The sequence below is a fragment of the Orbicella franksi genome, chromosome 11 (genome assembly GCF_964199315.1).
Source record: "Orbicella franksi chromosome 11, jaOrbFran1.1, whole genome shotgun sequence".
Lineage (NCBI taxonomy): Eukaryota > Metazoa > Cnidaria > Anthozoa > Scleractinia > Merulinidae > Orbicella > Orbicella franksi.
In genome coordinates, this window is record NC_138155.1 from 3,616,950 (window position 1) to 3,639,797 (window position 22,848).

At 39.2% G+C, this 22,848-nt stretch overlaps 2 protein-coding genes across 2 annotated transcripts in view; both read right to left on the minus strand.

Annotated features, from left to right (window-relative positions):
• LOC145502591 (low-density lipoprotein receptor-related protein 6-like) overlaps positions 1-22,848 on the minus strand; it is a 222,467-nt gene that overhangs the window by 154,334 nt on the left and 45,285 nt on the right. The gene's annotated exons all lie outside the window — the stretch shown is intronic.
• On the minus strand, positions 25-12,435 carry LOC145503281 (low-density lipoprotein receptor-related protein 6-like). Its single transcript, XM_081482775.1, has 7 exons — positions 12,414-12,435; positions 10,622-11,015; positions 3,851-4,254; positions 2,535-2,680; positions 1,929-1,941; positions 1,030-1,423; positions 25-436 (listed from the first exon to the last, which is right to left on the minus strand). The coding sequence occupies exons 1-7, from the start codon at positions 12,433-12,435 to the stop codon at positions 25-27; spliced, it is 1,785 nt and encodes a 594-aa protein (XP_081338901.1).

The window sequence follows — 22,848 nt, forward strand, 5'->3', positions numbered from 1 at the left end:
TAGCCCTAGTCTGCAAAAGTCCCTTTAAATACCTGCAGGTTGTCGGGAAGCATCGTAAGCTACGATGCCCATGGGTTTTCCACCGTTGACGCTATACTTGCGGATCACTTTGCCAGTGGTAGCATCCAGCTGATGGATATCTTCAGCTGTTATCCAATCAGTAAAAAACAAGAAAGGTGGAATGAGTGTCAGTCCAAACGGATGCAACCCCTCGAGGTGATAAAGCAGCTTCCTGTTGTTGCCATTGTAATCGACAGACTCCACTCTGCAACTGCCATGTCCTCCATCCACCCAAAAGATACGCTTATTTCCTCTGTCAATTTCGATACCATTGGGTAAATACAGAGACTTTGTTACTATGGCGACTCTTTGGCCTCCATTCAATGAAGCTCTTTCAATTTTTTTCTTGGTTCCCCAATCAGTCCAGAACATTAAACTGTCGTGAAAAAAAAGGCAGCATGGTTATATGATATAAATAAATCTCCTGATTTGGTGATTAGATTTTATCCCGGACTGCTCTTTAAAACAAATTTATAATGTAATATTATATTTCTCATCTAAATTCGGCCATGCTGTATGCATTCATATATAGCCTAATTAATGTAACACTTGCCTAGAATTTGAAATCTTGTACACATAAACAACGACGTGTAAGGTCTATCTAACTATACCCGAAAATAAATCCACCAAATCTCAAACGGTACCGTTCTTAGAACTCAGTTTGTATTTTAAGTTGCCATAGTGTGCTTATGTTGTACATGTATTATATATGTTTGTTTCCGTTGTCAAATTTAGAAAGTGTTCCTAAGCTATCTTCTTCGTGGGTGTAAAAGTTTTCAAACGTGAAACTCCTGGTGAACACAAAACTCCTACCGAATTTAGCCTCAAGCCCAACATTCCCTAAGACATTCACCATTAAACCCCTCTGAAAACAAGAAGAAATCCAAGAGAGGCGTTTGGAGAAGACAAATTATTACGTTTCTTTAAAACAAAATAATAATGGAGCTGTTGTAATCGGCGTTAATGTACCTGTTATCAAGGTCCAGAGCTATTGCTCTGGGTTGTTCAAGGCCTGAAGATATTAAAAGACCTTGGTTATTGCCATCTGTGTTTGATACTGATATGGTATGATACGTGGTATCAGTCCAATACAGCTGTGATGCCCTCCAGTCCACCGCCAGTCCAGCACAAACTCCAATGCCAGTGATAATTGTTGTCGTGCTTACTATGTCAATGCGGAAACGTTTGATATTTTGTTCTGCTACATCACTCCAGAATATGTAACCCAAGCTGAAATGTATATCTACGGCAACAGCTCTTGTTAAACCCGAAACAACCGAACTTAGAGCAGAAGTCTTATAATCCATGGCAACAACATCTGATTCGTTTGCTACCAGCAAACATGGTGGACTGCATAAAGTGGCTAGGGACCAAAAGAAATGAACAAAAATTGAATTACTAAAATGCACTTGTCCGAGAACAATAAAATTAATTGATATCGATGTTGCAAGAAATTCAACAAAAGAAATAAACGAGGAAGAGGAAACGAGCTGGCATTTTCGTTTGAAATCATTGCCCAACCTTTTTAGGTTATCTCTCGCCTGCTACAGCTTTGCCCAGTACCAGCAGTTGAAATGTTATAAATGCCTATTTCCAGGCAAAACACTCGTTTCGAGCAAGGGACACTAACACTCGATGGTAAAACAAAGTCTGAGAGGCCAAATAGTTCGTGTCTAAGGAAACATACTTGGTGGATTTGTCGTCAGCATCGGCAAAAAGAATAAACTTCTCAACTGTTGCAATTAGGCTGGAAAGGACTTGGTCAGCTTTGCAACTCAAAAACGCGAACCAAGCTTTTTTTATCTTGGTAAAAATGTTATTTTAGGAGCTTTGCGTTTTGGTTCCACGGCTAGGCGCTACAACATAACCCATTCCATGCCACTGTTGAGAGAACAATCGGAATAGAGAATTTGACTCTTGCGGAAAATATATCCTTGAGGATTGCGCGTAATTAGAGTTTTATTTGTCTGTAGCTATTCAGTCAATGGGGTATTTTAAGTTTCCGGTTTCTTATTGATCACCTACGTTTTGGTAAACACAAAACATAATTTTTGTAACCCAGAAAAAGAACCGATGGTCTACTTTCCACGAATACCACACTCAATTTCACCGAATATGTTGGGTCATAAATTATTTCGTTTTAACCATTTAAATTCACTCTTTGTCAGGAAGGATTTACTCTAGATACCCTTAGAGTTATCGTTTCGCGTTCTATTGGCTCATTAACATTGAAATTGACTGGCGTCATGTGATAGCTGCGCCATTATGTAAGCCATATATAACGGTTTACATTTGATACAGATCTGCACATTAATCTGAAAGAAGAGAAAATACTCATTACCATTCCTGCTCTGTTACGACATCTGAGCGTCTGAGTTGTAACAACTATATATTTTGCAGCATGTTCGTAACAACTTCATTGAAAGAAAATATGTTCGTTTATGGTGGTCAGGCAATATAAAAAACAACTTTACCCAAAACACAAACGACTTACTGTTTTTGGATGTCTTGCCATCTTCTTTAACAGCTGTTCCAGTTGGATATACACACTCATAACCTGATGATGTTACTACACAGAAATGGCTGCATCCTCCATTGTTTACAGTGCAAGGATTTGAAGCTTAAAAGAGAAGACGTTGAAAATGTTATAAAACAATTACAATATTTAGAAAGGAAGGCACATCAGCCTTCGCTGGTTTTCAAGCGGGTTCTCTGTCGTGGTTGAATTGGAATGTGGAGTGTTGGTTTTTGTGGAGGGAGGAGAACCAGAGAACTCAGAGAAAAACCCTCGGAGCAAGGCGAGAACCAACAACAAACTCAACCCACTTATGGAACTGGGCCGGAATCGAACCCCCGCCACAGTGGTAAGATGAAAGCGAGCGCTATCACCACTGCACCATCCGTGCTCCAGACAAACGACAGCAGAGAGCGTGATACATATCAGTAACGTTGTAAGAAATATCAAGCAGTGACGGTGTGTTTTGGTTTCTGCATATTTACTTGGAGGGAGGGTGCCCTGGCTAACCGGGCTACTTGGTTAGAAAGGTTGACACATAGCCCGCCTTTACATGCAACTCGCCTAAGCGGAACAGTGAGTGGGCTGCGTGGGCTATCTTTTGAGCGCCCGCTAAGCACAACAAACAAAATGGCCGACCAAAGAAACTTTTTTGGGGGCAAGTTTGATTTTTTTGTCACTCATTCCGCTAGCGGCCTCTTTTCAGTGTATAAGACTGTTGTTAATGGTAACTAACAAAAAATTCACCTCGTGCCGCCATGTTTTCGCGGTTTATCTCACCTCGGCTAGCCAGGATAGCCCGGCACAAACCGTTTACATGGTAAAAAGCTATCCTGCCTAGCCTGGTGCCTCGGGCAAGTAGACAGGGTGCCCCAGGTAGGCGGGCTACCCTGTCCAGCATGTAAACGCTTCAATGCGCTTTCTAAAGAAACGTATGAGAAGTTAGCCCTCCCAGGGTAGCTCGGTCAGCCAGGTAGCCCGGTTAGCCGGGGCACCCTCCTTCCATGTAAACAGGCCCTTAGACACTCTGCTACTTATGTACCACTAGGTAAAATTTAGAGAAAAAAACAATGCAACTTTAAAAACCGATAATTTGTTGGCCACCATTGCACAGATGTCAGTCGCACCCGAGTCATGCCAAAACATAGTCACCACACTTAGCATACATAGCCCTAGTCTGCAAAACTCAGTCGCACCCGAGTCATGCCAAAACATTGTCACCACACTTGGCATACCTACATTGTAGCCCTAGTCTGCAAAAGTCCCTTTAAATACCTGCAGGTTGTCGGGAAGCATCGTAAGCTACGATGCCCATGGGTTGTCCACCGTTGACGCTATACTTGCGGATCACTTTGCCAGTGGTAGCATCCAGCTGATGGATATCTTCAGCTGTTATCCAATCAGTAAAAAACAAGAAAGGTGGAATGAGTGTCAGTCCAAACGGATGCAACCCCTCGAGGTGATAAAGCAGCTTCCTGTTGTTGCCATTGTAATCGACAGACTCCACTCTGCAACTGCCATGTCCTGCATCCACCCAAAAGATACGCTTATTTCCTCTGTCAAGGTCGATACCATTGGGAAAATACAGAGACTTTGTTACTATGGCGACTCTTTGGCCTCCATTTAATGAAGCTCTTTCAATTTTTTTCTTGGTTCCCCAATCAGTCCAGAACATTAAGCTGTGGTGAAAAACAAGCACCATGGTTATATGTATACATAAATCTCCTGATTTGGCAGTTAGATTTTTCCTCTGACTGTTCTTTGAAACAAAGTTATGATGTTATGTTAGAATTCTCATCTAGATCCGGCCCTGCTGAATGCACTCATATAGAGCCTAATTAAGGTAAACACTCTCGTGAAATTTGAAATCTTGTATACATAAAGATAGCTTCTAACTATTGATGAAAATAAACCGTCGCCAAATCTCAAACACCAAATGCTTTTAAAACTAAGTTTCTCAAACTCATTAATAATTAATCAAGTTTAAACAAAGGAAATCATGACCGTGGCGGTGTTTGGATATCTGATCTTAATTAGCATAAATTTTTATGATTTTAATTTTCCGTTTTCTCCTTTGTGTTAGTTTTGATTGAGAAGATATATCAAACACTAAAGACAGTGTTTGACATTTCCAAACACCTCGAAGTTCGTCAAAAATACTCCGCCCCGCTCGTATTTTCAACTCTCTTCTCGGTTTAAGATTGAAGCGCAGCCAGGATGAGACAATCAAAATTAAGATAACCACGTTTGCTGGCTAAAAAATTTCGAAAAAGATGAGCTTTCAGCTCCATAGGGCTGACGGGGCTACCCATCGCGCAACTATGGATCTGTTTGCATATCTGTCATCATAAATAAAGTAGTTGTTATGTGGTGGCGAACTTGTGCATGGAAGCGATCGAAGAAGTGGCTATTAACACGTCTGAAGTACAACCTTAAGTATGGAAACGCTATGTGGATAACAGCTTCTGTATCATCAACAGGAATGCTGTCCACTCCTTTCATACTACACTTAATTCCATCGACCCATACATCTCATTCACTATTGAAGAGGAATCTGACCAACAGATCGCTTTCTTAGATATTTTGGTTTCCCACGAGGATAACACGATCACTATAGGTGTATATCGCAAAGCAACCCACGCGGACAGATATTTAGACTTTTCTTCTCACCATAACAAACGCCACAAGATTAGCACAGCTGAGACCCTCTTACACCGTGCAATTAAACTCCCTAGTACATCGCAAGGGAAAAATACCGAAATCAACCACGTCACTGATGCCCTGCGAGCCAACAACTTTCCCTCCTATGTTATTTCCAACATCTAAAGAAGAAATTTTCCAAACCACCCACACACGCCATTCCCACACCTGAAGAATTGGTTTGCATCCGGGGTTTGCATCTTTTTTAAAATAATAAGCTGCGCCTCAAGAGAATCCTAACAGTTTTGCTGTGGTTCCCGTCATCAATGGTGTCACGCAACCACTAACAAGAATTCTTCGAAGGCACGACATTCAAATTGTAAATAAGTCCTTCAAGACTTGACAACAAGAATTTCCTTCTCCCAAATTCAGACCATCTATTGAACATCAACCGAACGTGATTTATAAAATATCCTGTGCCGATTGTGATTGGTGTAACATGTATGTAGGAGAAACCGACCGGTCAGTATTTTTAAGAAAGAACATATCAGGAATGTCAAAACATGTGCTAACGGATCAAACATTGCGAAACATGCGTGGTCATTCGACCATAGCATAGATTTTGATAATTCTAGTGTCATCAACAAAAGGCTTTTTTTACATAAGAAAAACTTTGGAGGCTTGGCACACCCCTGCTACCAAGCATTGTGACAATAATTCTAAGTCGATTCCAAACCAGCATAGTATTCTTTTTAAACAATGATCACCTAATTTACACATTTTTACTTTCCTTTTGTTCTTCTTGTTATTTTTATCTTGCCTTTTATTGCATATATTTTATCATTTTGTATTCCATTTTTTATCCGTCGAAGGTTGTAGATTGACAGCCGAAAGCTCATGTTCTTTTTTGAAAGTTTTTAGCCAGCTGACGTTTTTATCTTAATTTTGATTATCTCTTCTCGGTGTTTGGAAATCTGGTCAAACACTGTCTTTCGTGTTTAATATATTACTTGTAATTTACGTTGTCATAGTATGCTTACCCCTGCGAAATAAATTCCCAGTAGTTATTCCAAGACATGCAAATTATGCTTCATCCAAGACCTTGGAATTTCTGGGAATATTTGGGAATAGTGGAAGTATGACTGGGAATTATTGGGAATTCCAAGTTATTCCAAGCCATGCAAATTATGTTTAATCCAAGACCTTGGAATTTCTGGGAATATTTGGGAATAGTGACAAGTATGACTGGGAATTATTGGGAATTCCTAGGAACTCCTATTATTTCTCAGACTGTTTTAAAAAATGTGTTTGGAATATCTAGGAATTTTTGGGAATAGCTAACACACATGAAATATTGTTGGAAATTTGTATAAATTTCCCAAAATGTCAAAATTAAGATGAACTCAGTGCATGAATCAGTTTCTGTGAATTAGTATAAATCAACAGGATCATTTCTCTGGAGTTCCATACCTTTTTATTGTTGCCAAGCTCCAAGGTAATTATTTCCAAACAAATGTACATTAATTCCAGTTTAAGTCTAACAACTCAACATAAAACTATAGCACTGACAACATTGCTTTTTAGATTCAGCATGATTTGTTAGTGTATATGTGCCCGTGGACCCTTAACTCAAACACCCAGAGTTTAACTGATAGAAAAATGGATGCTCTTAGATTTGATAAATAGATTAAGCAAAAAATTCTGTCAGCGTAAATGAATATATATTATTTACAATTTCAATAAAACCAAAAGTATATGTATGCATATATATATTTAATATAATTGTAGATTCACACACATACCCATCACAGCCCACTGTTGAACAATTTTTAACTTGATCCTTTATGACTTTAGGAAAAAGAGGAAGACATCTCTCACAGATGTCATCAATGAAAAGCTCACAGTTTCCACACACTTGCTGTACGTTTGTAAAACTGTACTGTGACATTCAATTCTCTGGACAAATTACCGGTACTTTCATTAAAACAAGGATATCTTTAGCATCCTCTCATTGTCACACAATGTCTTGAAGTTAAAGCCAGAATAGCCATACAGGCATATTCTTTGGCAGAAAATGTTTTTTTCACTTTCACTTTCATCAGGGGAGTCCAGTGAATGGCCGTCAGTGTCAGTGCTCAATTTCTTCAGAGGAGTCGGAGCTGAAACTTCAACCTCATTATCTGAATCACTGTCTGTGGACAAATCTGAGTTGTTGCGTATTACACCAATTGGTATTTCTGTAGTCTTTTCAGGTATAGGCAACTCAATTTCATCAAATGCTTCTGTGAAGCTTCAATTCTTGCATAAAGGTTGACTCCATAATCCATCAAAGTCATCCACAACATTTTTGCCAACAGCCATCTCACTCAGGTGAGCCCGGCGAAAACTCTGAGGTGTTCTGTTCATGGTACTGGAAATGATCTCCAGGAAAAAGTGATGCAAGAGAGGGAGATGACGTCAACTGGCTTGTGAAGACTGCTTTAGGCGATTGATGTGGTCGAATCTTGTAGATTTTGGTATGGGTATGGTGGGATCATCAATATGTTTCTTGTATTTCCTTGTCCTTGCGGTCACTTTAATTCATGACACAACAAAATCAAAAGAATCAAAAAGATTATGAGTCAGTGGGAAACAAATAAATAACTGACATAAATAAATAACAAATAAAAAAGCCTACATCTTGATGTATTGAAAAGACTATAGATCTAATATCATGTTAATCCTTATAAATAATTCAAAGGAAAAAATGACAAGCATTGCAAATTTATACTTGCTGGATTGTGCTGACTGGGTGTTGAAACACGTTGGCTCTCAAAATTGATTTGGTGGACTTACAACAAGCTTAAGCTTATTTCGCAGAATTTATCTCGTTTCCTCAGGTCGATCTGAAACCTTTAAGGTGAATTTCGGCTTTTGGGGTTTTTAAAGAGTACACAATGCATTGCTTAGTTTGATTTATTTAGAATTATAGCTTATCATAACAGAAAATCCCTTTAAAATTGGATTCCTTACCTTTGCAGTAAACTTGATTTAAGTGCCTCACGATCCTTTGTTATCTTGACAACCGTCGGGAACAGATCAACCAGTTAAAGTACGTTTCATTTTCCTCCTTGATTTCTTCGTAAAAAGTTTGTGTAGTTTTTTCCTTTTGAAGCAAGACCCATCTTTCAAAAGACCACCAAAACAGCTTGGAAAGGGAAACAGACTTGCCATCGAAAGCGAGTGGTCCGGCAACCTCGTTGCCAGTCTCTCTCCTTCTTCTCCAGTTTCCATTCTCCCCTCAACTGATCAACTGAACCAATCACAGCACGCGAATTTTCACGTGACTATCCTCGTGACTGAAAGTGACAAAGACCGCTTTATTCATTCTCTTTTGGCACCCATCTTTGAATTCAAAGTTGATCGCTCGTGCGTTTTAGTAGATTTCACTCCCAAAATTATATTAAAATGGTTTTTGCTGCGGTCCTGTGACCAGAGGAAAACAGCGTGAGTGTCATTAACGAGAAACAAGTTATTTTTGGCGAAGATTTGGAGCTAAAAGAAAGTCTTACTGTGGATGTTTCAACGGGGAAAAATTCAAGAGCAGATTAGTCGTATACAAAATTATTTGGTGAGTAATCGAATTCAAGTAACCATATATTATACAAAGTAAATTCTTGTATTTAGACAAAAGCTTTTGAATGAACTTTATCATCACGAATCATACAAGAGTGGGTCACTCAGTCATGGCATGAAATGAATTCTGGCTAAAGCAAAGTTGAAACAATTTAGGTTGACCAGATCTAGAGTGCGTGCCTAAACAATTTGATTTGTTAATAACAAGACGTTTCTCTCGCCACACTTGTTCAAACGAAACAAATATAGCAGTTCTCTCTGATCCCAGTCAAAGTTCTTGACAAAAACTCCAACGAGGCAGCCAGTGTGCATGAGTTTGATATGTCTCCTGTGTGTTTCAGCCTGGCTGTATGGCAATCCGTGTTGATCTTCAATTTTTGTCCATCCTTATATTCTTTTGTGTTTACTCTATTATTTAAATGTTCCTTTAATGTTTTAAGTGTCTTTTTTTAATATTTCTAATGTCGAAATTTCGCTAAAAACCGCGGTATATATCCTCCAATTCGAGAGTTGTTGATACACTTATAGAAGGAAAACCTTGATTTAATCTACAGTAAGCTCAAGATTTATATAACATATTTATCAATAGTATACAAGCACCTTCACAATTATCAAGTCTTCTCTTTTAACATTTCAACCAGCTTACAGTCAGGTCTTAATTAGCTGCATGTATTAAACTGTGAGCACATAAATATTTGGATCTCAGTCTTACAGTACCTCATATATATCGCATTGTAATGTATTTTTTTAACTTTGTTTTAGGTGTCATACAACAAAGAAGAAGATGAAGAGGCTAGCTGTTGACACCCTAATTAGAGGGCAACAAAAGAAGCTGCAGAATCAACAGAAATAACTGAAGAGCAGCTAAGTTTGCCCAAACGCAGCCTTTTTTAATTTTAAGGAATGTTTCAGTTTTGTTCTTATCATTGATCCCTTACAATCATGAAAATCCAGATTTGTTCCACATAATAACAATAATTTAAGCTAAAATCTTGTGTATGGAAAGTCGTTGGATTTGTAAACCAAAAAAGTAAGTAAATTGTCTGAAAAAGTTCTCTTTTTATCAAACATGTAAAAGTTTGACCTTCACATCTGTTTTCAGTTTTACTTTTAATTCTTGATGTAATGAAAAAGAAACAGGATAATTATTCTTATGTTTAAATTCATGAAAGCCAATGTAATAAACCATTCATTTAAAATCTGTTTGATGTGATATCAGTGACTTTATTTGTTATTTTAATGCTGGGCATTAATCATCAAAATTTTGTCTGGCCTACAAATGATACAAAATTCCCAGTTTTCTCAGATTTTCCAAAAAATTCCAACCTATTCTCAAAAAATCCTACAAATTCCAAGTTATTCTCAGAAATTCCTGGGAATTTTTGGGAATTTTAAGGAATTTTCAAGGTGAGTACATTTCAGTTGGAATTCCTAGGAATTCCGAGTCCGAATTACCGTGAAAATTCACACCTTAGATTCCTAGGAATTCCTAGGAGTTCTTAGGAATTCCTAGGAATTTTTTCCTAGGAATTCCTAGGGATTCTTAAAGTTATCTCACAAGGGTATGTTGATCATGCATTATATATTTTTGTTTCCGTTGTCATTTTTAGAAAATGTTACCAAGCTGTCTTCTTTCGTGCGTGCAAGCCCAACATTCCCTAAGACATTAACCATTAAACCCCTCTGAAAACAAGAAGAAATCCAAGAGAGGCGTTTGTAGAAGACAAGTTACTACGTTCCTTAATTAAAAACAAACTAATAATGGAGCTGTTGTAATCGGCTTTAATGTACCTGTTATCAAGGTCCAGAGCTATTGCTCTGGGTTGTTCAAGGCCTGAAGATATTAAAAGACCTTGGTTATTGCCATCTGTGTTTGATACTGATATGGTATGATACGTGGTATCAGTCCAATACAGCTGTGATGCCCTCCAGTCCACCGCCAGTCCAGCACAAACTCCAATGCCAGTGATAATTGTTGTCGTGCTTGCTACATCAATGCGGAAACGTTTGATGTTTTGTTCTGCTACATCACTCCAGAATATGTAACCCAAGCTGAAATGTATATCTACAGCAACAGCTCTTGTTAAACCCGACACAACCGAACTTAGAGCAGAAGTCTTATAATCCATGGCAACAACATCTGATGCGTTTGCTACCAGCAAACATGGTGGACTGCATAAAGTGGCTAGGGACCAAAAGAAATGAACAAAAAGTGAATTACTAAAATGCACTTGTCCGAGAACAATAAAATTAATTGATATCGATGTTGCAAGAAATTCAACAAAAGAAATAAACGAGGAAGAGGAAACGAGCTGGCATTTTCGTTTGAAATCATTGCCCAACCTTTTTAGGTTATCTCTCGCCTGCTACAGCTTTGCCCAGTACCAGCAGTTGAAATGTTATAAATGCCTATTTCCAGGCAAAACACTCGTTTCAAGCATGGGAGACTAACACTCGATGGCAAAACAAAGTCTGAGAGGCGAAATAGTTTGTTTCTAAGGAAACACACTTGGTGGATTTGTCGTCAGCATCGGCAAAAAGAATAAACTTCTCAACTATTGCAATTAGGCTGGAAAGGACTTGGTCAGCTTTGCAACTCAAAAACGCGAACCAAGCTGTTTTTTTTTTCTTGGCAAAAACGTTATTTTAGGGGCTTTGCGTTTTGGTTCCACGGCTAGGCGCTACAAGATAACCCATTCCATGCCACTGTTGAGAGAACAATCGGAATAGAGAATTTGACTCTTGCGGGAAATATGTCCTTGAGGATTTCGCGTAATTAGAGTTTTATTTGTCTGTTGCAATTCAGTGAATGGGGTATTTGAAGTTTCCGGTTTCTTATTGACCACCTGTGTTTCAGTAAACACAAAAACTAGTTTTTGTAACCCAGCAAAAGAACCGATGGTCTACTTTCAAGAAATGCCACACTCAATTTCACCAAATACGTTGGGTCATAAATTATTTCGTTTTAACCATTTAAATTTACTCTTTGTCAGGAGGGATTTGCTCTAGATACCCTTTGATATTTTCACTGACACGATAGGCACGAATCTTGCCTCACTTAAAGGTGATTCTTCACATTTGCATTGCGCATTCTTACTGCGCATAATTTATCGCGTCATTAGCCCATGCTCGTGCACGCGCAGTTTTTGAAAACATGGCGTATTTGCCTTGATAGTGAGTTCTGTCAGTTGAAAAATGGCTGTTAGCTCACTAACGAGCTCGGCACCCCAAATTTTTTTCCAGTCATTTTAATCAACTAATCATTAGCTTTGCGTGAGAAAAGACTGATCTGATTTCTTTTGTTGAAAATTGAATAAGGAAAATAGCAGCTGCACTGTAGTCTTTTCTATTTTGCAGCTTGATAGCTGTGGCAAGCAATTTGGTTCCAATATTTTAACAAGGATTCAGCTGTCTGTCAAAATCAAACTTAAAAGTTTATTATTTTGTGTCCGACACAAGTATTCACTGTAGTTTGAGTCGTGTTTTCATGAGTCTGGGCTCACAAAGAGTTTACAATAACTTGGAATGCGTTCTTGTAATAAGTATTAAATAATGCTAAAATGGGACATTTTCAATCCCTCACTTCCCTTAACGAGCATGGGCATCCCCTTTTTTATTTCATAATTAAAGTTCTTATATGATAAATATTCAGTGGACAATGTTTGAACAAAAACCTATCGGCAGTTTTATTTCAGGGGAATTGCCTTAATGTTATTATGCTTCTAGCGTTCTCACGCATTGGTACCATTCATTCTAGTTTCCCTGGGTATTCAATGCCCTATTTAAACAGTGTGTTTTAGGTTATTTCAGCCTCTCTTGCCCGTTACGCTTAAGACCAGCGTCGCGTTGCTTTTTTTCATTCTTCACCGTTCGTCGCCAAAGCTCTCATGACCGCACCAGTGGTACCTGTTGATCCTAACTTAGACACTTTAGTTGCTCTTGCTGTTGTCCCGCCTGCCACTCCACCAGCTCCAACTGTGCCACCGGCTCCAGTGGCAGTTGTTGGAGGAGACCAAGCCGCTACAGGCCGAAGTTTGTAGTTTCGAATTTAGTTTTGCGGCCTTTTGAGTGCTTGTTGGCCAGGTGTTTTACTGTCATTTTAATGTTTGGTCGTGTGTTCGACTGTGGTTTTTCTGTTGGTTGTAAGTTCGACTATTTTCTACACTGTTTGGTCGTGTGTTCGACCGTAGTTGTATGTTGTTGGTCGTCAGGGCGACTATTTCTTTATGTTTGGTCGTGTGTTCGACCGTAGTTTGGCGGTTGGTCGTAAGTTCGACTGTTTCTAAATATTTGGTCGTGTGTTCGACCGTAGTTGTTTGTCGTTGGTCGTCAGTTCGGCTATTCCTTATGTTCAGTCATGTGTTCGAGCGTAGTTTGGCAGTTGGTCATAAGTTCGACTGTTTCTAAATATTTGGTCATGTGTTTGACCGTAGTTGATTGTCGTTGGTCGTCAGTTCGACTTTTCCTTCTGTTTGGTCGTGAGGTCAACCGTAGCGTTGTTGGTTGTAAGTTCCACAATTTTCTAAAAAAATTTTGTTTGATCGTGTGTTCGACTGTCGTTGTTTGTTGTTGGTTTAGTTCGTCTATTTCTTTTAGATGTTTAGGCATCTAAAGTCCGTTGTTTGGCAGCTGGTCGTCAGTTCGACTATTTCTAAATACCCGCTGGTATGTTCGGTCTTAGCTTTATGTTGTTGGTTGTTAGTTTGACCATTTCTTAATGTTTGGTCGTATTTTTCGTAGTTTGGGCGTTGGCCGTGACTTCGTAAAAAATTAAAAGTTTTATAGTCATTCTAAGCGCGTAAATCTATTGTTTAGGCTATTGTTTAGTTTAACAAAGAGCTGCATGCATAATAAATGTATGGGGTTATATGGAATATCTTGCCGGCATTTACTGTGAATAATATTTTGGTCATTAGTTCCTTTCGTAGTTTTGCTTTTATTGGAAATCTTTCCGTTGTTTTCTGTTTGGTCTGGTGTATTTAACAAACATTTTGGTTTGGTCCAGGGACCTAAACACGCAGATGTTTGCTCATCGGTGTGCTCAATCATTGTAGAGCTGTTTGTGTTGTACGGCTTTCTTCATTTCGTGTTAGGCTTTTAATGGCAGTTAAGTTTACACAAATTCAAGTTCGTGGGACTGTTTTTTACCCTATTGTTTGTGAATACTTAGTTGCATTTCATTCTTTTAGTACGGTATTGTGTTTTTCCGCATGGCATTTAACACTCCCTTTCAAATGTCAATTACGTCAAGTCCAGTCGTTTCCTTTGTCTAACCTGAAGTTTGATGTTTCCTTTACATTATTTTAATTCCTTTCGGTTTTTGGCTTTATCCCTAGCAAGCACCCCTGAGGCTATTGCCGATCTGAATCAAAGGCTCCCTGAGCCAGCTCACGGATGAATAGTTGATTTTTGCCTCTGTGGTAAAACAAGTCTTTGTGCAAAAGTATTCATATGAAAATGCATGCCACCTGTACGTTCATTCTCTTGAGAATCAAGTCATTTTCTTGTAAAATGTTTTGCACGAGCATTCGTTCTAAAAAAGGGACAAACAGCAACTCCAAAGTGGAAGTAAAGTCTGCATTTGAGCCAAGTGGCCCATGAGGTCGGCACTTATCCCAGCTTCTGTAGCATGAAGCGACTAGGAGTATTTCTAATTCCCCCCCCCCCTCCCCCCCGATGGAATGCTATTTGATCGCAGGGTTACCCCGCAATATTAAATTTGCCAGTACTTATTTATACACCTGAGTGGAAATAGAAAAGAAATACAAAAATCAAATAACAGGTTTTTTACACAGACAGCTTATAAATTTTAAAATGGAATTGGAACAATGTTATCATATTAACTTGTACATGATGTAGTGTCAAAGAATAACAAGAGCTTGTTTTAAAATAAAATAATTAAATGAGAGTTCACCATATTTACCAGTCAGTCCAAAATAGACAGTATAATTATGTATATGAGTCAGCGGTGCATTTTGGGTCAAGGCAAATTATCCTGCGTAGTAAGCGTTCCCGTACGAGGCGAACGTGGGTCGCGCGAAGGAGTTTTTCGCATTCGGGCCGTGCGAAAAATGGGAAGGAACAAAAAGGTGGAAGGAGGGGGGTGGGGGAGGGGAGCGAAGGGAACGCTTGCCGCAAACCCCTTTATTCTGAAAAACACCCACCGACCGCCCATCGACTTTTCACGGTTGATTTCACTCAGTGATCGACAGTCTGTCACTGAGTAAGCCAATTACAGATTACCGGATGTAAAATTTTACTTCCTTCAAAACAAATACTCCATGTGAGTTGCCAAACCCGGGAAAATTTAAGATGTCGAGGATCCGAGAGCAAGAAACTCCAAGCCAACGCTGCACAGCATCGCAACCAGGTAAACCTGGCTATATCTCATCAGAAAATCTTTTCAAACCATCAAAACGAAAAGATACACGAGGAGAAATCCTCGCCGATACTTGCAGAGCGGTTGGAGTCGAAGTAGTGGAAGACAACGAACTATTTTCAGACCGTGTACGCAATCCTTGCGCTCGCAAAATAAGGAATTTGGGAACACTATACCAGCTCATACTGAGTTCAATGGGCAGTGAGGCTGCTGCTTGCAAAACTCCACCAAAACAGAGGATTAACACATCCAAGCGGCTGCTCGAAACTCCGTTGGGCAGCAGTCCTTGTCGCAAGTCTGTTCGTGTCAACTCTGCTAAAGCTTCTCGCAACTCTTTATTTGCAAGAACAGTTGAACGGTCCCAGCAAGCCTTAAACGAGTGCATTGATTCGAACTTGAACATCGATGATTTACCAACCGATGGGACACTTCAAGTTAAAGTAGTGATCGTTGATAGCACCAGCAAACTGACAACGAGAATTCCCCAGGAGGAAGAAAGTAAACAAATAGTGCGGCAATTGTGTAACAAGAATTGGCAAGCAACCGTAAATACCACACGTACACTTATTAAGTCAAAAGACTTTTATTTACAAGGACTCGCATGTTTCATAATGAAATCACTTGGTTTATTTACTGTCAAAATAGTAGCAAGTGGGGTAAACAATATTAAATGCGATTTTAAAGCGGTGATCAAGCTCACCTCAGCCCCGTCCAAGTTTCTACTGTACGACTTTCGTCTACAATACACGCAGCCACATTTTCGTTAAACAACGAATCTTTTGTTTTTAGAGCTTCGAGAAAGCGCTTATTCATGGCGGCTTCAGCTGAAGCATAAATAACGTTGAACTTCCCTTGATGAATATCGTCCAAGCAGTTCAGTTTTTCATTTAAATCACACTACATCTTTGCCGTTAAAAAGATGGCGTATTGCACTTTCTTGTTTTCTTGTTCTTTTTTCAATGAAAAAGCCATCCCGGTTTCGTTGAGCTTTGACAAAACTTCGCTCAAACACGATTCAAAATCTTCCACACATTCCGCCATTTTGATCTCTTTGATCCCAAGTTAGCGTAACAAATTGACACCTACATGTCAAACCTACCAATCAAATATACCACGCCGTACCAATTGGAAGCCCTGTTCGTGGGCGAACGGGTTTTTCAGAATCGAGGGGTTTGCGGGCAAGCGTTCCCTTTGCTCCCCTCCCCCACCCCCCTCCTTCCACCTTTTTGTTCCTTCCCATTTTTCGCGCGGCCCGAATGCGAAAAACTCCTTCGCGCGCCCCACGTTCGCCTCGTACGGGAACGCTTGCTACGCAAGCTAAGGTAAATTGATTATGGTCCTTGTTCAGTTAACATTATGAAACAGCTGTATAAAAATGATTACTGTTATGCAAGAATTACAATGCATGATTTTGAAATTTATTTTAGACAATCAACTTGAGAATGCCAGGACTGCCAAGAGTATTTTGCCCAATTTCACTTAAGTGAGACATGGATATTGGCAAAATCTTGTTTACTTTAAGCTAAGTCAAACATAAACAATTTGATTGTAGCTTGCAGGTAAACAGGAAATCTTTATAGAAAAAGTATTTCCTTCAATATTATAAGAATGACTTCAGACAATTTTGTTTCAATCATGAACGTGAAGTGAAGGGAATGTTTTTATTTACAATTTCTAAGGTTTTTTTGTTTCTATAGAACTATGTCCATGGAGAGGAGGAAGGGAACTAACAAAGTTTTATACAAGAAGGCTCTGGCCCAAGGTCAAAGACCTATCCATTTAACAGTGTTCTTGACAGGAAAGGCTTTCCTTTCATATACATGTAGCCTCTAGCCTGAAACGTCTTTCACAAACCTATTGTGGCCCACTAGATCTTATTTCTGGGATAAATAATCAATTAATGTTTGAAACCCCTGTCCTATTAAGTATTATGATACCTCCAGCCTGAAAAAAGTGCACCTTTAGTCAACTGTAGGAAAAAGTTCCCAGCTTGGTGCAATACAATAATAAAGATACTGCATATTGTAGTGCATGCAAGTAAAATAACAATAATTTTCTTTCTTGGAAACAAAAATCACGGTATTTTATTCCTATATATTTTGGTAATTGTTTGTGCTAGTCTCACTGGCAATGCAGTAATATTCAAAAGGATTGCAGATATGTCTCGGCTAATAGATTTTTGCAACGATTGCAGAACATACTTATGTTGACAAGTATCAAGCATTCTCTTCTCCATAATTCAAGTTTTGATGTCAATTTGTTTAAATCTCTCATTTCTAGGAGCAAAAAACAAAAAAACTCTACATCACCGGCCACCATGTGTCCGGCTTTTTGATACAATTGGACAGCATATCTTTCTTGCAAATAAAATAGATCTACACAGTCTCTTGGACTTAATTTGTTCATCCATCACTAAAATATTGCAGTGTATATTTACTCAATCGTGCATGTAGGTTGCCTTGCATATCATCCGTGAAAAAATTTTCACTCCGGTCAAACTGCATGGAATACAAAAGAAATGTAGCGTGAACGACAACAAAACTAAAAGATAAGGCAATTCGAATTTTTTTTCCCTTAGTATTTAAAAACAAGCTTACAAATTTCGAGCTTGCGATACTAACACAGGCAGAATTTCAGTGTGTGCGTACAAAATAAAACACTAAAGAAACAATGAAACCAAAACCTAACAAGAATTTAAGCTTACCTTGGACTCCACAATGAGAGAAAGCGAGTGGAAATCATCAAATTCTCTTGCCAAGAAAAAAAGCTACGAGCTTAACTTCCTCCATATGCTAATCATGATCTCACTTCCCGGGTGTCATGTATCAATTCTTTGACCTTGGCGACCGTGCTATTGTGAATGATACGTGGCCACAGTCATAAATACCTCTACCAGCAATCTAGGAGTGAGCAAAAGCCGATAGGCAAAAAACAACATATTTACGAAAGAAAAACATAGGCACGCAAGGCGTGCAAGAGTTATTTTTTTCTGTGAAGTTTTGGAGATAGAAACATTCATGGCACAGTAATGATTTGGTTAATTTGACAAGTTTTTTTGGTTGCGATGTTACATCGGTCATGGTAAGATAGCTAAATAGTAAGCCATAAAATGTTTGACTGAACAAACTACAGTAATCTGACTCGTTTCCAGATTAATGTAGATACCATTTTATTTTCTAACAAGCAATTTGATTCGCTCTTTGATACAACCCGCACTGTGATTGGTGTGACACGCGCACATGCATAACTCCCTCGCTCACCGATCACATAACCCTTCCAAACCCCAAGAGAAATTTTTGCTCAAAAATACTCAAGTTAATTTAGAGACTTTTTCGCATTTTATACAAGTCGTAAGTTTACCTTTTTACACAGCACAACACAACACAACACAACTTCACCGAAACTAGAAAGAAAGAGAAAAAAAACCTCTGACACGTTGAAAGTCTGATTTAATTAAATGCACTTTAACTTGGTGCCACGCAGTCTTCAAAGAACATTTGAACAGTTTTCATACTTTTTACCTTTAAAAATATCGGACTGAAATGAATGTCATCAAATAAAACTATTAAACTGCTACTGCAGAGACGTAAAAACCGTCCAGAAACGAAACCTTCTTTTTTGTTTAATATCCTGGAAACAATAGCCGATAACTTGTCAGCTCTAATTGAATTTACTCCCATATAAAACACAAAACTGTTAAGTTACCATTTGTTACTAAAGATAGCAAACATCTCGTGGGAAAGAGTGGTGACGATTCGTCAGCTCTAATTGAATTTACTCCCTTGTGAAAAACAAGAGTGTCAAATTACACTTTGTAACTAAAAAACAAAAATGTCTCGTTATATTTGCATGCAACAAGAACAAAGCAATTGCTACCCGTACTTAATATTGTAAACGTGAGAACTGTTTCAAATCTTAAGTCTCGTCCCCTCTAAAACATGTCCTAAGAACTAGACGCGACGATTCGTGACCTCTAATTGAATTTATTCCTTGTGAAAAACAAAAGTATCAAATTACCATTGTAACTAAAAATAAAAATATCTTGTTGCATTTGCATACTACTAACTCACGAACTGTTCCAAACCTCAAGGCTCATCTCGTTCATTTAACTAAAATCCTCGGCCTAACCAACAGAAAATGTCGAAGTAAACCCAGTATATGAATACTTCCTCCTCTTTTATGGAAGAATAAATATGGCCGTTCTGAACTCTATCGGGATCAAATCTTCACGCATACCATTTACCTTTACAACAAGAAATTTGATTGGCTATTTATAGTAGATCCAATCTGATTGGTGTGACATACATACATCTCTCACTCACTCACTCACTCACTCACTCACCCATTGACCCGTCCATAACATACCCGACGCGCCGACTAAGAGGTATTTTTTTTTACAAAAAAATAACTCAATCACATGAAACCAAAATGGCCAACTTCAGTCTTCGAGGTGTTCGACAAACTCGTACCCAGGCTCTCGATTTATCGGGCAAAAATGTACACCTTTCTAGTCTCCCGTCGTCAAAGAACCTTCCTGAAGACGACTGAACACTCTTGGACAAAAACAATACTTAGCAGGGGAGGTAGGAGAAAACTGTTTAATCCAGGTTTCATGAATAAATTAATTAGAATGGAGTGAGTGACTGAGTGATCGAGCGCTATCCGACTGCCTCCTAAGCTCATGGATGTTACTTCATCCATGAACAACTAGTGAGACAACTCAGATAGTGCAGAGCGCAATTGATAGCCCTGGTACAGTAGTCCCATAAGTACTCACCCCTGCTCGGTTCACTTCCGGTTTGTGTCTACCTTGGTAGTCTGCTACGGCTTTTCCCCTTTGCAGTGTGTATGTTTCAAGGTTGTATTTTCATTCAAGGTCCAAACATTACGCACAAATTAATTACTACTGGTGCTTTAAGTTGATTTTCGTTCATTTTAAATTCAACAATACGCTGAAGCAGCAAACGTGACAATTTAGCTCTTCACGCCAACTTTGTAACTTGATACTTTTGTTTTCCTCGCAAAGGCATGTAATATGAAACCCTTGTTTTCTCCAAAACATACGGAAGATGTCCTTGTTTTTTGGAGATAGATGAAAGAAAGTTAAATATCTGATGTAGTGATGAAGAAACGGAACAGAAACGAAGTTGTTTTACTACAAATGCAAATTTTTACCGATGAACAAGAACTAATTTAATTATCAGATAGTCACGAAATACCACTTTCTTTTCCTGTTGCCACCTTTGTTGTTAACAATAAAAAAATTCAAAATTAACACACAACGATATTGATGGCTGAGAAGCATTTCAACGAAAAGTATTGAAGATAAACAGCGCTAGTTGGCCAATATGAATGAGTCTCCTCAAAGACTGATTAAATTAATTTGCGCTTTCATCAGGTACCACGGTGTCTGCAGCAATATTTGAGCATTTTCCTGGTTTCTTTTGTTACAAATTTACAATTTGCGGAGTATTAAAGCCACTAACTTGAGAACTTTTTGGTCTCTCTTACAGACACAATTAAGGCAAGAAATAAACAAGCCGCTAAGGAGAAGCAATACATTTGAACTCTGACAAGCACACTATTGTAGATTCAAAACAGCAGATGATATTTGTTGAACCGACCTGTGTGTAATTCTAAAAGCTACGCAGCCACAGTAACGTTTCACTTTTGCAATAAAAAGGGACAATTGGCGCTACCTGAAAAATAACTGCCGCCCTTGGTCACATGACATGATATATAAAATACCGCGTGGAAAGATAGTGTATAACACTAACGATGCTAGGACGCATGCGTGTTACATGTTGAGCTCTACCATAAGGAAAACCACTCAACATTTGTGTGTGATTCCGTATGCAATGTATCCTTCACCTAATATAGAAGCCACGAACGCTAACTAATCTACGCATGCGTTTAGGGCAAATTAGTTTTGTTCTAAGGAGAATGGTACCACAAGGAGAGCAAGGGGTTACCTGAAACAAATATATAGCTTTGCGATGTTCAAAGGTAAGTGACGGCTATGAAATGTGTTTTACGTAGAGTACACATGTACCTTTCCCACCCTACCCCCACTACTTCGTTGCCTCTAGACTAATTGATTCTGGGATCTTTTCCTTTGTCGTTTTTTGTCATGACGAAAGATTTTTTAACGGTTGGACTAAAGACTCCCCGTTTCCGTTAGACTATATCACTGACCTTCCCCCGGTACGTCCTTTCTGGTCACTTTCAGACTACATTTGATGAAAAGAGCGGTTATGACCACGTGCGCCTCCACCCTGTTAGTTCCACCTTTTTTGGTCTGGAATGGAAAGGATTGTATTTTGTGTGTACCACCATCCCATTTGGTTGGAAAGCTAGTGCTTTTGTGTACCACAGCATCGGAATGGCAGCCACTAACTACATTCGTTCCCTTGGAGTTCCTTGTTCACAGTATATAGACGACAGACACTGTGGCCAGCTTCGTTTAACGTTTAAACAGGTTTCCTACTCTGAGTTTGCTTTGGCGGAAATGGCAGCTTTCATCGCCTGTACCATTCTCACCTCATTTGGATATTTTATTGGTCTCAAGAAATGTGTGCTTCAACCTTCCACCGCAGTTAGGTTTCTTGGGTACATTTGTGACTCTCTTAAGCAAACTTTTATTCTTTCACAACACAAGCGCATTAAAATTCACTATTGCTTCTTTCCGAGAATCAATCTTAGAACAGAAAACAGTGTCCTTAAAAAAACTTGCAAACGTTTGCGGGGAAAACCATGTCATTTGCCTTATTGGTTCCTGCGGCGGAGTTATCTTCTAATGCAGTATATCGGGCTATCTCCCACTGCAACAAGCCGTCCTCTTCCCAGTTCCGTATTACCCAGGATCTCCGTAAGGAGTTGATACACTGGAGGTTTTTGGATTCTTGGGAGGGCTTTCTTCCCTGGAGGGATGAGCACCATCTTCACCTCAGGATATTCTCCGATGCTTTCCTTCTGGCTGGGGTGCCACTCTTCAACTCCTAGGAAGTCCACCCTCGGAATGTCGTGGTTACTGGGATGATTCCACTCGTGGGTTTCCCATTGCGGCTAAGGGAACCCGAGCTCTACTCAACGCTGTTCAAAGCCTGTTAGGCCAAACCTTCAATGCTAGAGTTGATGTTTTTGTACATAACAAAGTTCTGTTGGATAGCTGGGAGAGGCAAATTTCCAAATCTCCCATCATTTCAGATACTCTCAAGAATTTATTCCTTTTTACAATGGTTCACAATCTCTCTTTGACCTTACATTATGTACCATGCCAGCTAAATCCTGCCGATCTTCCCTCTAGAGTTTTGTCTGACCTTTATTGTACGTTCAGTCCAGAAGTGTGGAAACTGGTAGATTCCACGTTTGGTCCACACTCCATTAATTTGATGGCCTTTTCATCTAACGCACGTTGTGATCGTTCTGGGAATCCCCTTTGCTTCTTTTCTCCGTTTCCGTCCATGCAGTCAGTTGGCACCAATGTGTTCTCGAAAGAAATTTCCCCGGAGGAGAATGCATACGATTTTCCCCCATTTGTGTTAATTGGCCCGCTCTTCAAGGTTTTGGAGTCTCAGTCGAGTACCTTCACCATGGTAGTGCCTGATATTTGCCCTAGGAAATATTGGTGGCTTCTGGT